This window comes from Strigops habroptila, chromosome 6 (assembly GCF_004027225.2).
Source record: "Strigops habroptila isolate Jane chromosome 6, bStrHab1.2.pri, whole genome shotgun sequence".
Classification (NCBI taxonomy): Eukaryota; Metazoa; Chordata; class Aves; order Psittaciformes; family Psittacidae; genus Strigops; species Strigops habroptila.
In genome coordinates this window covers 24,920,628-24,933,005 of record NC_044282.2, presented here as the reverse complement: position 1 = coordinate 24,933,005, position 12,378 = coordinate 24,920,628, and the positions used below count along the sequence as shown (strand labels likewise).

The window sequence follows — 12,378 nt, the reverse complement described above, 5'->3', positions numbered from 1 at the left end:
ATGCTGCCATACTACCAAAGCATTATTCACCTGCTCAAATCCACCCAGGAGTTCAGTTGTATCCATCGCACTGTTCATTGCCATGATTTTTAGTCGATGGCCAGTCAGATGGGCCAGCAGCTCAACAAGACTGGTTTTGCCAACAGCTGCCGGGCCCACCAGGATTACCATCCAGCTCATGTGCACACATTTCATTATGAACTCAAGGGACTGCAGTGAATGATGCAGAAGAGAGAGATTTCTGCCAGGATGAGGAATATAGTTGCCACGAGAAAGAACTGAATAACCGATCTGGAAGGGATGAGAGACGCATGGATGAGTACTCAAAGAGGCTCAGCTGCGCAAGTAGTCGCCTTCTCTCTCCACTCACAAAATCTCTTGTCAACAGCTTACCTGAACATTATATGGAGTGATGTGAAACTCTCTGGTTCCCGTATACACATCAGCCTCCTGGCCAAAAATGTCTCTGAATATAGATATAACCTAAAAGAGTTGAAAGTGCAAAAAATAAAGACTTATCAGTCTTAAGTTATCCACTGTTATAGAAGATTTACTTCTAAAGTAGTCTTCCCTCTCAGCTCCACAGCCATGCGATAGTAACTAACAGTTTAATCACAAGTGCTATTTCATTCAAAGCGCAGCAAGCAATTTAAGTGTGTGAGCTGTTTGCAGCAACTCCTTCATTAACCATACTTTCCTGTGACTTGAAATACTCTAAGTAATGTTTCTCTTTAACAAAGTACTGGGAAAGAAGTCACTCCATAAATTATCTATTTGATAACACATAAAGCTATAATAATATTACAGGAAGGGGAAAGTAAACCCATGAGAAAAATACCCAATCATACACAGTCAGTACATTCAGTCTTGCAGTCTGACTGACTTTTAGTTTAGTACCATTTAAATGTTGTGAAATTAAACAAAAGCCAAGGATTTCTAGGCAAGAAATGGATAAGTGGTTGCAAAGGTGGAATCACAACTGTAGCAAGTATGATTTATTAGAGGAACTTTAAGTAGCAAGTTTAATAGAACGAGGGGAGCAATCTGACAGGTGCAATTTGACAGGCAGAAGAAAGAAGTGACAGATAAAGAAAAGTCAATAAAAGAAACCCTGTCAGGGAAGGGCAGAATTACACGACATTATTTTTATGTACTGTACTGACACAAATACTTTCGAACCATAATTTTAAGAATCTCTCCATATCTCGGTGCTCTTTCTCTTTTCTGCCGCATGTCTTCTCATGCTTCCCAATAGGCATGCAATCATACTTCTATGAGAACATTCTTATATAATAAAGAATCACACAAGAATATGTTGCATTTTGCTCTTTTAAAGTCACAGAATCATAGAATAGTTAGGGTTGGAAAGGACCTTAAGATCATCTAGTTCCAACCCCCCTGCCATGGGCAGGGACACCTTGCACTAAACCATGTCACCCAAGACTCCACCCAACCTGGCCTTGCCTTGAACACTGCCAGGGATGGAGCATTCACAACTTCCTTGGGCAACCCATTCCAGTGCCTCACCACCCTCACTGTAAAGAACTTACTCCTTATATCTAACCTAAACTTCCCCTGTTTAAGTTTGAACCCATTACCCCTTGTCCTATCGCTACAGCCCCTAATAGAGTCCCCGTCCAGCACCCTTGTAGGCCCCCTTCAGATGCCTTCATTTACACCAGCTTTCTGTTATTATGCTAGTAGATAATTAAACTGATATTTTAAATGACAAGGGGAGCAGGAACATATGTTAAACTTCAAAACTCCAAGCAAACCTATTTTTCTTTTGTAAGAGGTAAGTAATATCTATGAATGAATTGCAGGGCATCTTCAACTTTTCACTTGGATTTCTAGGAATACTTCCTGACAATCTGAAGAGCAAGGAAGGAAAATACATGGCCCACCTTCTCTTTGTCTTCCCTGCTTCTCATTCTTTCGCCATATACCAAAAATACATGCTGGCCTGGATCGTAACACCCTGGTGACTGGTCAACAAGCATAAGCTGGCACCAGCGGAAAAGATCACGCAAGTTGAACTCCCAGGGTCCTCCTTTCTGTCCCCACTTTTTTTCAACCATTACTTCTTTGTCAATCTAGAAAAAGTAGTAATTGAAAAAAAAATTAAAAATCTTTTATTCCACACACGTGCTGGTCTTCAAACGTTTTTTATAAAATTCAACTGAACTTCTGTCTTTGGCACTGCTTACAAGACAGAGGACAACAGAAAGAGCAAGCTGACTCACTTTTCTGAACATGTCATGAACTAAAGTTTGGTTTAGTTTGCCTCTCCTCTCCTAATTCTCTAGCACTCGGCTCAATTTTAATTTCTACTCTTACAATTCAATTTTAGTTTCTACTATAAATGAGTATTCAGTAAGATGCTGCCACAAAAGATCTTACGTCAGGCCACAGAATGCTATTTTCTTCTAATACTATTCCACTTTCAGTTTTGTTTCATGACATGAAGATTAAACGGAATTTCAGAAGCATGACCATAAATAAAATACTGTGACTTACATCCCGTACTTTGCATAAAATGGCAGCATCTAAGCCACAAAATAACTGTAATTTGATCCCCTGCAATTAATGCTAGTTGAAAACCTTTTATACTAGTAGAATGCTAGAGCATCTCTGAATCCTTTGCCAGAGACAAATCCTATCAGGAAAGATTTTTCCTTTATTGGTCTTAGCGTTCCAGAAGAATGCTACATATCATTACAAGCTTCTGCTTCTGTAAAGACCAGATGCTGCTTTCACTAACAACATTCCATAATAAACAGCAGATTAAAAATTCAGACCAGAATCAGAAATATACACTTCAGTTTTTGGTTTGTGCTTCAAGAGAAATCCGTATGTGGAAAACATTATTTTCTCAACTCACTTTACCAAGCTACCAAACCATAAATGTTTCCACCTTTTGTAGAACAAAACCTTTTTTTTCTTTTTTTTTGTGTGTGTGTATATATATAGATATCTCTAAGCCATTTAGAGATATATATATAAGCCTTTTTTTTGTATGTGTATATATACACAAGCCATTTAGATATATAAATATACATATTTTATCTTCTGTGAAATAGCCTCTTCATTATCAACCAAGTATCTGACTGTAGTGGTACAAGAATTCAGGTGGGTTTTAGTGGTGTACTTCACCTTCTTCCGCATGTACTTCCATTCCTCTTTTTTACCCACATGCTTCTCTAAAAATACTTGGAAATATAACATTAGACTTAATATTTTTAGTCTTCCTGCATTCTGCCTACTTACACACAAGAGAAATTAAAGTATGCATTTACCTTGTTATTGAAAGCGACCATTTTAGCAATAATACTTTTATCAATAGCAGGGAACAGCGTATTCCCAATAAACTCCATATCTTCTGCTGACAGTGGATCAACATACACCTGTAGAATAAAGAGCATGCCAAGCATTTATATAATCAGAAAACTACAAGACAGGATCATGACATAGTTTAAATCAAAAAAATAAGCTTGCCTGTGTAAATCTATTAAGGAAAGACTTGGGCAGACCCTTTCTTCCACCTCCTTGTCTGTATGGATTCTGGCATCCAAAAATCTTAGTCGTCTTGTGCTGTACATGGAAATTCATTCCCAATTCTGGAACATAAATCTCTGCTCTGTGGTCAAAGCACGCATTTAGCCCCTCTAATACAGACTGAGAAGCCAAATTCAACTGAGGAAAGAAATAAAGATACAATATTAAAGTTCCACAGAACACTTTTGCATAATCTCTAGTTTAACAGTCTGGGATACACAGAAGGTAAAATTCAACTTCTTTGCTGTTCTAGCACTGTCATATGTCATTACCTCCAGCTAGACTGTTACTACTCTGGAGCAACTAACTAACACTTTTCCTTATGTGCACTTTCTATCTGTACTGTGTTTCTACCATCATAACAAAACAATTTTCCATTGTAAAATCTGCATGTTCAAGATGTTTCTTCTAAACGTATGTTCATACATCTGAAATATTCACAGTGTTTTGTTTGTTTGCTTGTTTTTTAAATGAAAGCAGTCTGGGTTATTTAAATATAATGCTTGTTTAAAGTGGTACCCTTCACAATGGGAAAAACAAGGTATAGAAACAGCTAAAAAATTTAAGATTTTGCATTCTGCAATAATTAGAATGCATGTTGTCGAGAAGTGAGCTTGGTGCATGCATTTGCTTGAAAGCACTTGCTACATGGTGCCTGAACAAATCTGTGGTGGCAGGATAGCTTATACTGGCAAGACAGAACTCTTCTTCACCTCAATTAAATCAGTACCCAAACAGTGCATTATTCCCAACAAAATGGCTTCTATTTTAGTGAAATTATTTCCATGTAAGATCATGTGTACCAAAACTTCTGCTGACACTCTTTCCAAAAACTTTCAAATGTAAATCAAATCTACCCTTCGTTTTCTGCAGTAATTCAGGCTGGGATTCAATCCTTGGCCTCTTGTGTAAAAGAGGTCTAGTCAAAGCTGGTCTTTTACACTACCTCTGTGGAGGGCCAATGGGCAGAGGGACTTAGCAGAGGGAGATTAATTTTCTCTTAAGCGGAAAAATCACTTTCAGTGTGGCACTACATGCACGTAACAAAGCAAGCAAAATTTATTTCAGTTATCAACTCTTGAAGGTATTTATCCCACATGCCAAATCACCACCTTTGCTCTTCCAGAATATCCCATTTTATGTATACCCCAAAATAGAATTTACCTCATCTAATACAATCCAATGTCCAGCCTTTAATGCTGCTAGTAGTGGTCCATCACGCCAGGCAAATTCTCCTCCCTTCCCACCTTCAACAGGCAAGTCTGTCCCAAACAAGTCGGTCACATCCTTTGAGAGTAGAGAATGTGACATGAGGTAGGGGGGAAATTACAAAACTCAAATAAATATTAAAAAAAAAAAAAAAAAAAAAAAGATTTTCATAAAAAGCCTTTGTTAACTATACTTCACATATTCTCCCTCCCATTTTTATACCTACATTTTAGCTCTCTTTTAAAAATTTCAGTAACTGCAAGGTGCTAAAAGCTTTTCCATGATAGAACTCCAGCACCCACCTACTATATTCAACAAAAAGAAAAAAAAAAAAAAAAAACTGGAACAAAAAAGCTAAAGAGCCTTAAAGCTGTTTTTAAGTAACTTTGTAGAAGCCAAGAAAAATACAGCAGACAAAGATACACATGTCTTCACTTGAAAAGAACAGAAAAATCTGGCAATTGGCATTTCGCTCACAGAAGCTCACTGCTCTTTCTAGTTCCCCCTTCCCATTCAGTTTTATCTTGAGACCAGGAAGGAAAAATTGACATTTCAAACTCAGTGCTAAAGTTAAAAAGAACTACGCTTTTTAAGTTGAGCAGAATCTCCCCCCTGCCACAAACAGAAAGTTACAAAGATACTATTTTATTCTACCGTTTGCTCAGACAGGTTGATTCGAACGAGACAGTTTCCTGAGGCTTTTGCCAGGGCGGCAACTAGACTGGTCTTGCCCACTCCCGGTGACCCCTCCAACAAAATAGGTTTGTTAAGCTGTAGGGCTCTCAACAGTCTTTGTGCATTCACTGCTGTAGTCCCGGCATTTAGAGCATAATCTGTAATGCTGTTCCTCTGGAGAACCGGGCCTAAAACAAATGAAAGGTAAACCAGGAAACAATTAAAGCACCAGGCTGGAGCTGCTGATGGAACAAGATCATTCCACCTGTTAATTGCTAATCTCTTTACAGCAAGCAACAGAGATCATGTCTGGATCCCATTCTCAGAGACCAGGCACATAAACTTTCTGTTTGACCCACAGCTGTGTCTCAGCCCATATCCACACATTTTTGTTGAATTTTGCAAAACCCTTATGAATATATAATGCATTTTTCCATGTGACACCTCCTGGTTCATGACCCAAACTAGAAATCTGTCACTGAAAAATCATAAATCTGTCCCTGCGCTTCAGACATGTAGATCTAAAACTCAAAACCAGCTTTTGAAAATTTGGCACTGAATGATACAATTCAGTCATGTTTTAGAACCTCATATTAATCTGTTTCACAAACTGCCAGTTCTATGATGGAAGACTGCTTTAATTAAAGCGTGCTTCTAGGCATATATTTTCTTTACTGTTATTACGACATACAGAGAGAAGAGACTATAGAGCTTGTCTGCCGAATTCCAGCCAGTATAGCTCTCTGGGACATCACTCCCAAAATCCTGTAATACAGCATTGCTCAGGTATACAAGATATTAATCACCATTTTATCTTACACATCTTGATACCTGTTTAGTTTGAAAGAGATCCTTCCTTCTGTGACCTAATCAGCAGAGGGAAACTAAGCCATTTACAAAAAAGCATCACCTTGTACAATTTCACGCATGACTAATACAATCCATGGATATCAAAATGTTCAAAGATGAACCATTAATATAGCATTAGGAGCACACAGTTGCATGTACTAAAAACTAACCAGTTGAACTAAAAAGCTCATCGTCATCACTTTTTAGTCCCATCCCTGTATTTTAAAGGTAGAAAGCAATATTTTGATTTTTGATTTGCATTAATTTGTCACATGAGGAACTGAAATGCAGGACTAAATAATTTTGCAAATATTACAGCAAATCTTTGAGAGGCTACAGCAAAGTAGCATTAGTCTCCGTTCTGTACCCAGGACCCCTGCTTCCCATGCTTTCAACAAAGGCCAGAATGAGCTGTAGCTTTAGATGGCAGAAGTCAGCAGACATTCTGACCATGCAAAGTCATAGAAAATTACCACTGAAAATGAAAGAAGCTTTGTTACACCAAAAAGTCTACTAAAATTAGCCATTAACCAGTAATTTAAAAAAGTCATCAAAGAACACAATTAAGAGATGTGTCTTAATAAATGTGATCAAGTTGCAATCAACACACTTGGAGGAAGAAAAGGCATTTTTATAAGGTTTGAGAATGAACTATAAATTGTTTTGTAATGGTTCAGGTATCCTACTTAACATTTAGTGGATAACAGAACTACAGGGAGTAAAACCCACAGAATAAATGTCTACCCATTCCCCCAGTATCTCTTGCCTCTTGGAATAAAAAAGGGCTGGATTCCCATAAAGTTGTCCATCCACACAAACTCTTTCTCCTTTGTTCTATCATAAATCTTTAGCTCATTCTTCTGATAATCAGTCAGCTCAAAGAATTGGCTCATTTTCTCACATAAGAACGTCAGGCATTTTTCACGAGCTAACAAAGCCGTATCAGCTGAGCTGGATGTTGTACCTGTAATTAGAAAAGTTAAGCATGCTTCACAAACATAACTGGGCACATTCATCTTATGACTAAGAAACTCAATTCCTTCACAGATACCATTTTTGTACACTGGAACTAGATGATCTTAAGGTCCTTTCCAACCCTAACTATTCTATGATTCTTCATTTCTTGCTAGTGCTTTTGCTTGTCAGTGCTTCCAGTACTATTTACCACGGACGAATTGTTCTGTGAGCACGAGAATTAAGGACACCTGATTCCCAAACCTCTTTCTTCTACAATTACTATCGTCCCGATCCTTTGCTATAGTTCCCCTCAGCCTTCTTCCCCTGCCTTTCCTGTGTCTTTTTACTTTGTCCTCATTCCCATATCTCCTATTTATCAGCTGGGCCAGTAGCTAAACATGCAAAGATGCGTTCTGAGCTATGCATATGATACAGCGTAGCATGCGCAAATGCTGACATGTGAGGTGAGAGACAGAGAATAATATGTGGTCATGTGATTAAGTACCATACCAGCTCAGAAGACGCAATAAAAACCACAGGCTTTCTTAATTTGTCTGCTAGCCTTTGCAATATTATTACTACTCCTAATTTACTTAAGCTTGCTGTATTATTCAAACTCCTGCTACTGAAAAACGAAAAAGGCATACGAAGTACAGGATCCTATTAAATGGAAGTGAAAACTTCTCACAGAAGAGTTCCATGCTGCCACAAAGCATTCTGATTGCATTCTACTGCATTCTACTGATTGCATTCTACTGACTGCATTCTACTGAAAAATATTAATACAAATAGATAACTTCATATTTTCTGCTACGAACGGAGCACTGTAGACTTACCTGATCCTATTCCATCAATGTACACCAAACATGCAGCATGGATAAAAGACATCATTGGAGAAATGTAAGAAAGGCTGTATTCCTTAGCAGAATTTTCATCCTCTACCATGACATTCATAAAATTAACCCACGATAAGATATCTCGCACACTGAGAATACACTGGCGACCAAACTCTTGATTAGTCAGCCATTCAACAAAGTCCATCATGAGCTCTGCTATGTCTGTCCCTGAAAAGAGAGTAAAAAAGTCAATGGCGTTATCAAATAATTTTACTGGTCACATCTACTACATTGTTGTATAAAAGGCATCACTAAAGTAGGCATAGCTGTAACGTATGAGCAACATAGATGAGTACTCTATATCCGAAAAGGCAGGATAACTGAAAACTCCATGTCTGTGCTGTCATTATAGATCCTTTTAAATTCAAGTAATAAGACAGAATCAAGTGATTAATACTAACAGTGAAGCTGCTGGCAGAAAATGAAGTTCCAGTTCTTTCAACACCTTACATCGAAACTAAGATGGGAAACTGAAGGGGATAATTCAACTACTTGGATGGTGAAACCTTGAACTTAATTCTGGCTAGCCACAAAACATACACAGCGAGGGAGGAACAAAGTCCAAAGTATTTCATAACTGTCATCAGAGAGAGATGTACTTATGAGAAATAGCGACATTGTGGTATAAATTCTGAGGAAAGTTTAGCAGCCTCCAAACTGATTTATTTTCTTAACAATGTTTGAATACCAACACACAGAGAAATACCCACCCACCTTGATAGTTTATCCCACCCAGAGACAATCCTGGATGAAGATTGTGTTTTACAATCTGTATCAAATCATCACGGCCATTGCTTTGTGGACACCATATTTCTGTAAATCTGTTGCGCAATGCAGGAGAAAGCTGCAACCAAGCAGAATGACATTAGCAACTCAAAGTTACATTACGTCATATTACTTAATATTGCAATTAAACAATGGCCTTGCAGCCACAGCACTTGCAAGCAACAAACCAAGTGATCAAGCTAGACCTTTCCTTCAAATTTTGACAGGGCCACTTTGTAACAAAACCTTTGAGAGAATGTGGATTTTAAGATCTCTAGTTCCACATCAATGCAGGAAAGGGCTGATAAAGTTCAAAAGAATATGGGAAGACACCGAGCTAGTTTGAAGCACCAAAGCTCCATTTCATTCTAGGACACCATATATCAAGTAATGGCTATTTAATCTGCCTTTGCTAAGAGGCAAACTACCAGGTGGAAATTTGCCTTCAGTTACAACTCATTTCTGTATTCCTCTCTTCCTCTGGCTGAATTAGTCAAAAAAATATTGGCACAAACGCAATGCAGATATGATCCCCTTTTAACACATGGCTTTACAATGATCTGTTCCGTACTGTAGAAACCACTTGAAACGGAGTACCCATCTTCTTTTGGGTAAAAGAGCTTGCAGTTCTTTTTTTCAGTCCTAGCTCCCAATAGTGCTTAAAAGTTTTGGGGTTTTAAACCTATCTTAAGTTACTTGAAGCCAAACTTCAGAAACACGTTTTTTCATTTAATGAGAAAGGTCTTTTGGGATGTGATGTTTGTATTCCCTGAGAAGAACAAGATGACTTCTATCACTTTCTGAACAGCACTAGGGAAAATAATCTAACATGCAACTTCACACTATTCTAGACTCGTGTTGGAACTGGATTCAACTTGCTTCACAAGCTACATTTCCTGTACTTGAAGTATGCTATATATCAAGCCTACCTAGAGTATTTAAAGCCTGAAGTTTTCTTTCACATTCGGCCAATTATTGACTGATATTGTCAAAATGACAGCACACAGAAGTGATGGAAAACAGATACCTCCTAATTCTCCTTTAGAGTGATGAAGCAGATCCCTACTAGGAAGCACTGGATGCCAGAACTGGCATGGTGCATTTCTGCATTGCACCTCCATCACTAGACAGTCAAGATGACCAGAAGATCCATCCTAGACTTCCAGTCACTTTGACATTTACCTCTTTTTTCCCAAAGTCACCTCCTGGGTTCATGGTCGCAAGGATACGAAATTTCTTTCCTGCAACTAATAGTTCTACCTCATTCTCTTCATCATCTTGACCACCTTTTTCAGCAAGTACCAATGTCTTCTCAGCTTCAAGAACACTAGAGAGAAGGTTAAAAGAATTGTTTACTTTAAATTTTGTTTCACAATTCAAAAGGTAATTTAAAAATGAATTGGCCTGATTAAACTTTCATTGCCCCAGAATTTGTATTAAAAATTTAAAATCTGCTCATCCTCCCCAGTTGAGAGCATTTCTGACTCTGTTCAGTGGGAAACCCTACCCAATCCTGCTGAAAAATTTTAGCTCAAATGATCTGTCAAAAACCTTATCTAATAAAGTATGTATCTCACAGCTCTCTTTACAAAAGCAATGGCAAAACTTGTATTCACAGGAGCTAGATAAAGAAATCTGCACAATAAACCAGTCTTCAAGCTGACAGAATAAATCCGAGAAGCATTCTACCAGGTTTTTATGGTTTTTCATTTGTTTTATTAGCTGTTCTTCACTGTACACTATACGCTGTAAAAGTTTGACCTGTTACCTGTTTAGAAAGACCCTGCTTAGTACCACTATAATACGAAGAGGTTAATTGAACTTTATGAAAGAATGATAGCTGCCATGATACAATTACAAAAACAAAAACAACAGCTTGCAACAGAGAGGGTTTGGATATGGTACAAAAAATAGCTGCTAGTCATCTCAATATAATGGGTAATAGAAAAGGCTAAAATGAGGGATACTGCTGCAAGCAGATAAGGAAATTATTTATTTATTTTACACAAAGGAGGGAAATAACTAGATTGTTTCTGGGATTTGACAAGATGCATTATTTTCAAGAGCTCACTAACAGGCTGAAAACACAACACTAATATTGCAGATGGTAAATTGGAGATTGTACTTTTAGTTTTATTTTCCAACTTAACTCATGCTGTAAACTGTCTTCAGATACTGTTTAAAATGTTTCAACTGAACTAGGGTTTATGTTCTTGATTTCTTTATCCAGGGGCATGAACTATTGAATAAAGAAAATTCTTTCATCATCTTATTTTTGTCCATGAAACAAATACAGCAATTTGAGTGCAGATCAGTCTGTAGCAGCACGATAAAGCCAAATGGAAAGTAACGACACCAACTAAAACCTTGAAAACCAACATAATCAGTGTACCAACATATGTCAAGCAAACATATACATATCTGCTTTTCAATCTAAGCACCTTTTATTTTTCCACGCAAGTTAAGACATTAAGACTTCAGCAAGACAAGGCAGTTTCATCTTGTCTTACCTGACTACTTTTCCCTCAGCTATAATTAAAATTTCAAACTGTGATTATAACTAGCACCTCTTTCAGATGGATGACACATAGAAAAACAAAGCAAACTGTCACAGAAGTTGAAATATGAACGAGGCCAGACTTATTTGGGTCATTCTCCCCTTCAGCAGGAACTATACGATTAAGAGAGCAGCTCACCCAGGCCAGGAAACAAACGTGCCTAAAAGAAACTAGACTTACCCTGCTCGTGTTTGTATAGTGAATAGCATTAAGTATCTTCAATGTGTCTAACACATTCGAGACATACCTGTTAAGTCGCTCTAGTACTGAATCATCAGCTAAAGAAATCTCATCAAGAAGAAAAAAACCCTCTTCTTTCATTGCTAAAACAAGAGGTCCGTCACACCACTCAAAGAGTCTAGAACCATCAGATTCCTCCTAAGAAACGGAAAAGTCATTAATAACTGCTGCTTTTTGCTTCCATGGTCACACTATCAGAACTGCTATCGATGTAAGACAAACCTGGTCTTTTGACCTCTGCCTGACTGGTCGCAATCCTCCCAGGAAGTCTGAAGTCTCCATATGCAAGTGGCAATTCACTGAGTACAGCTTCTGATTTCTTAATGCTGCAAAGATCTGGCAAATGGTAGTTTTACCACACCTGCAACAAAGCAATTTAATTGAAATGGAAGAATAACAAAAAACCCCCACTCAAATCCAAACAATCAGCTCATTTTGGACAGGATTCATACTTTCATTGAAGAGCTATGAGACAAAGGCCCAGCTTGCAAATTTCCTTCTGATCCTTTCCATGAAAGAAATGTATGCAAAGTGAAGCCATTTTTGGCACAATAACTGTTGCTGACTTGCACAAGATGGCTTTAATTAAATCAGTATCTACACTGATGAATTTCTGCAGGTTTATAGTCATATTTATTTCAGCCTGCTCCTACAGGTACTCAGATAGCCTGTTT

At 37.8% G+C, this 12,378-nt stretch overlaps 1 protein-coding gene across 4 annotated transcripts in view; it reads right to left on the bottom strand.

The window, feature by feature from the left end:
- The window catches only part of MDN1 (midasin AAA ATPase 1), a 100,083-nt gene that overhangs the window by 51,854 nt on the left and 35,851 nt on the right, over window positions 1-12,378 (bottom strand). For all 4 annotated transcript variants that reach the window (XM_030489502.1, XM_030489503.1, XM_030489504.1 and 1 more), the window contains 13 exons: window positions 11,927-12,065; window positions 11,712-11,842; window positions 10,089-10,233; window positions 8,856-8,985; window positions 8,082-8,309; window positions 7,055-7,252; window positions 5,419-5,627; window positions 4,720-4,842; window positions 3,496-3,693; window positions 3,297-3,404; window positions 1,905-2,093; window positions 394-483; window positions 31-291 (listed from right to left, as the gene is read on the bottom strand). In XM_030489502.1, coding sequence (XP_030345362.1) covers window positions 31-291; window positions 394-483; window positions 1,905-2,093; window positions 3,297-3,404; window positions 3,496-3,693; window positions 4,720-4,842; window positions 5,419-5,627; window positions 7,055-7,252; window positions 8,082-8,309; window positions 8,856-8,985; window positions 10,089-10,233; window positions 11,712-11,842; window positions 11,927-12,065 — 2,149 coding nt within the window. The remainder of the gene's footprint in view (window positions 1-30; window positions 292-393; window positions 484-1,904; window positions 2,094-3,296; window positions 3,405-3,495; window positions 3,694-4,719; window positions 4,843-5,418; window positions 5,628-7,054; window positions 7,253-8,081; window positions 8,310-8,855; window positions 8,986-10,088; window positions 10,234-11,711; window positions 11,843-11,926; window positions 12,066-12,378) is intronic.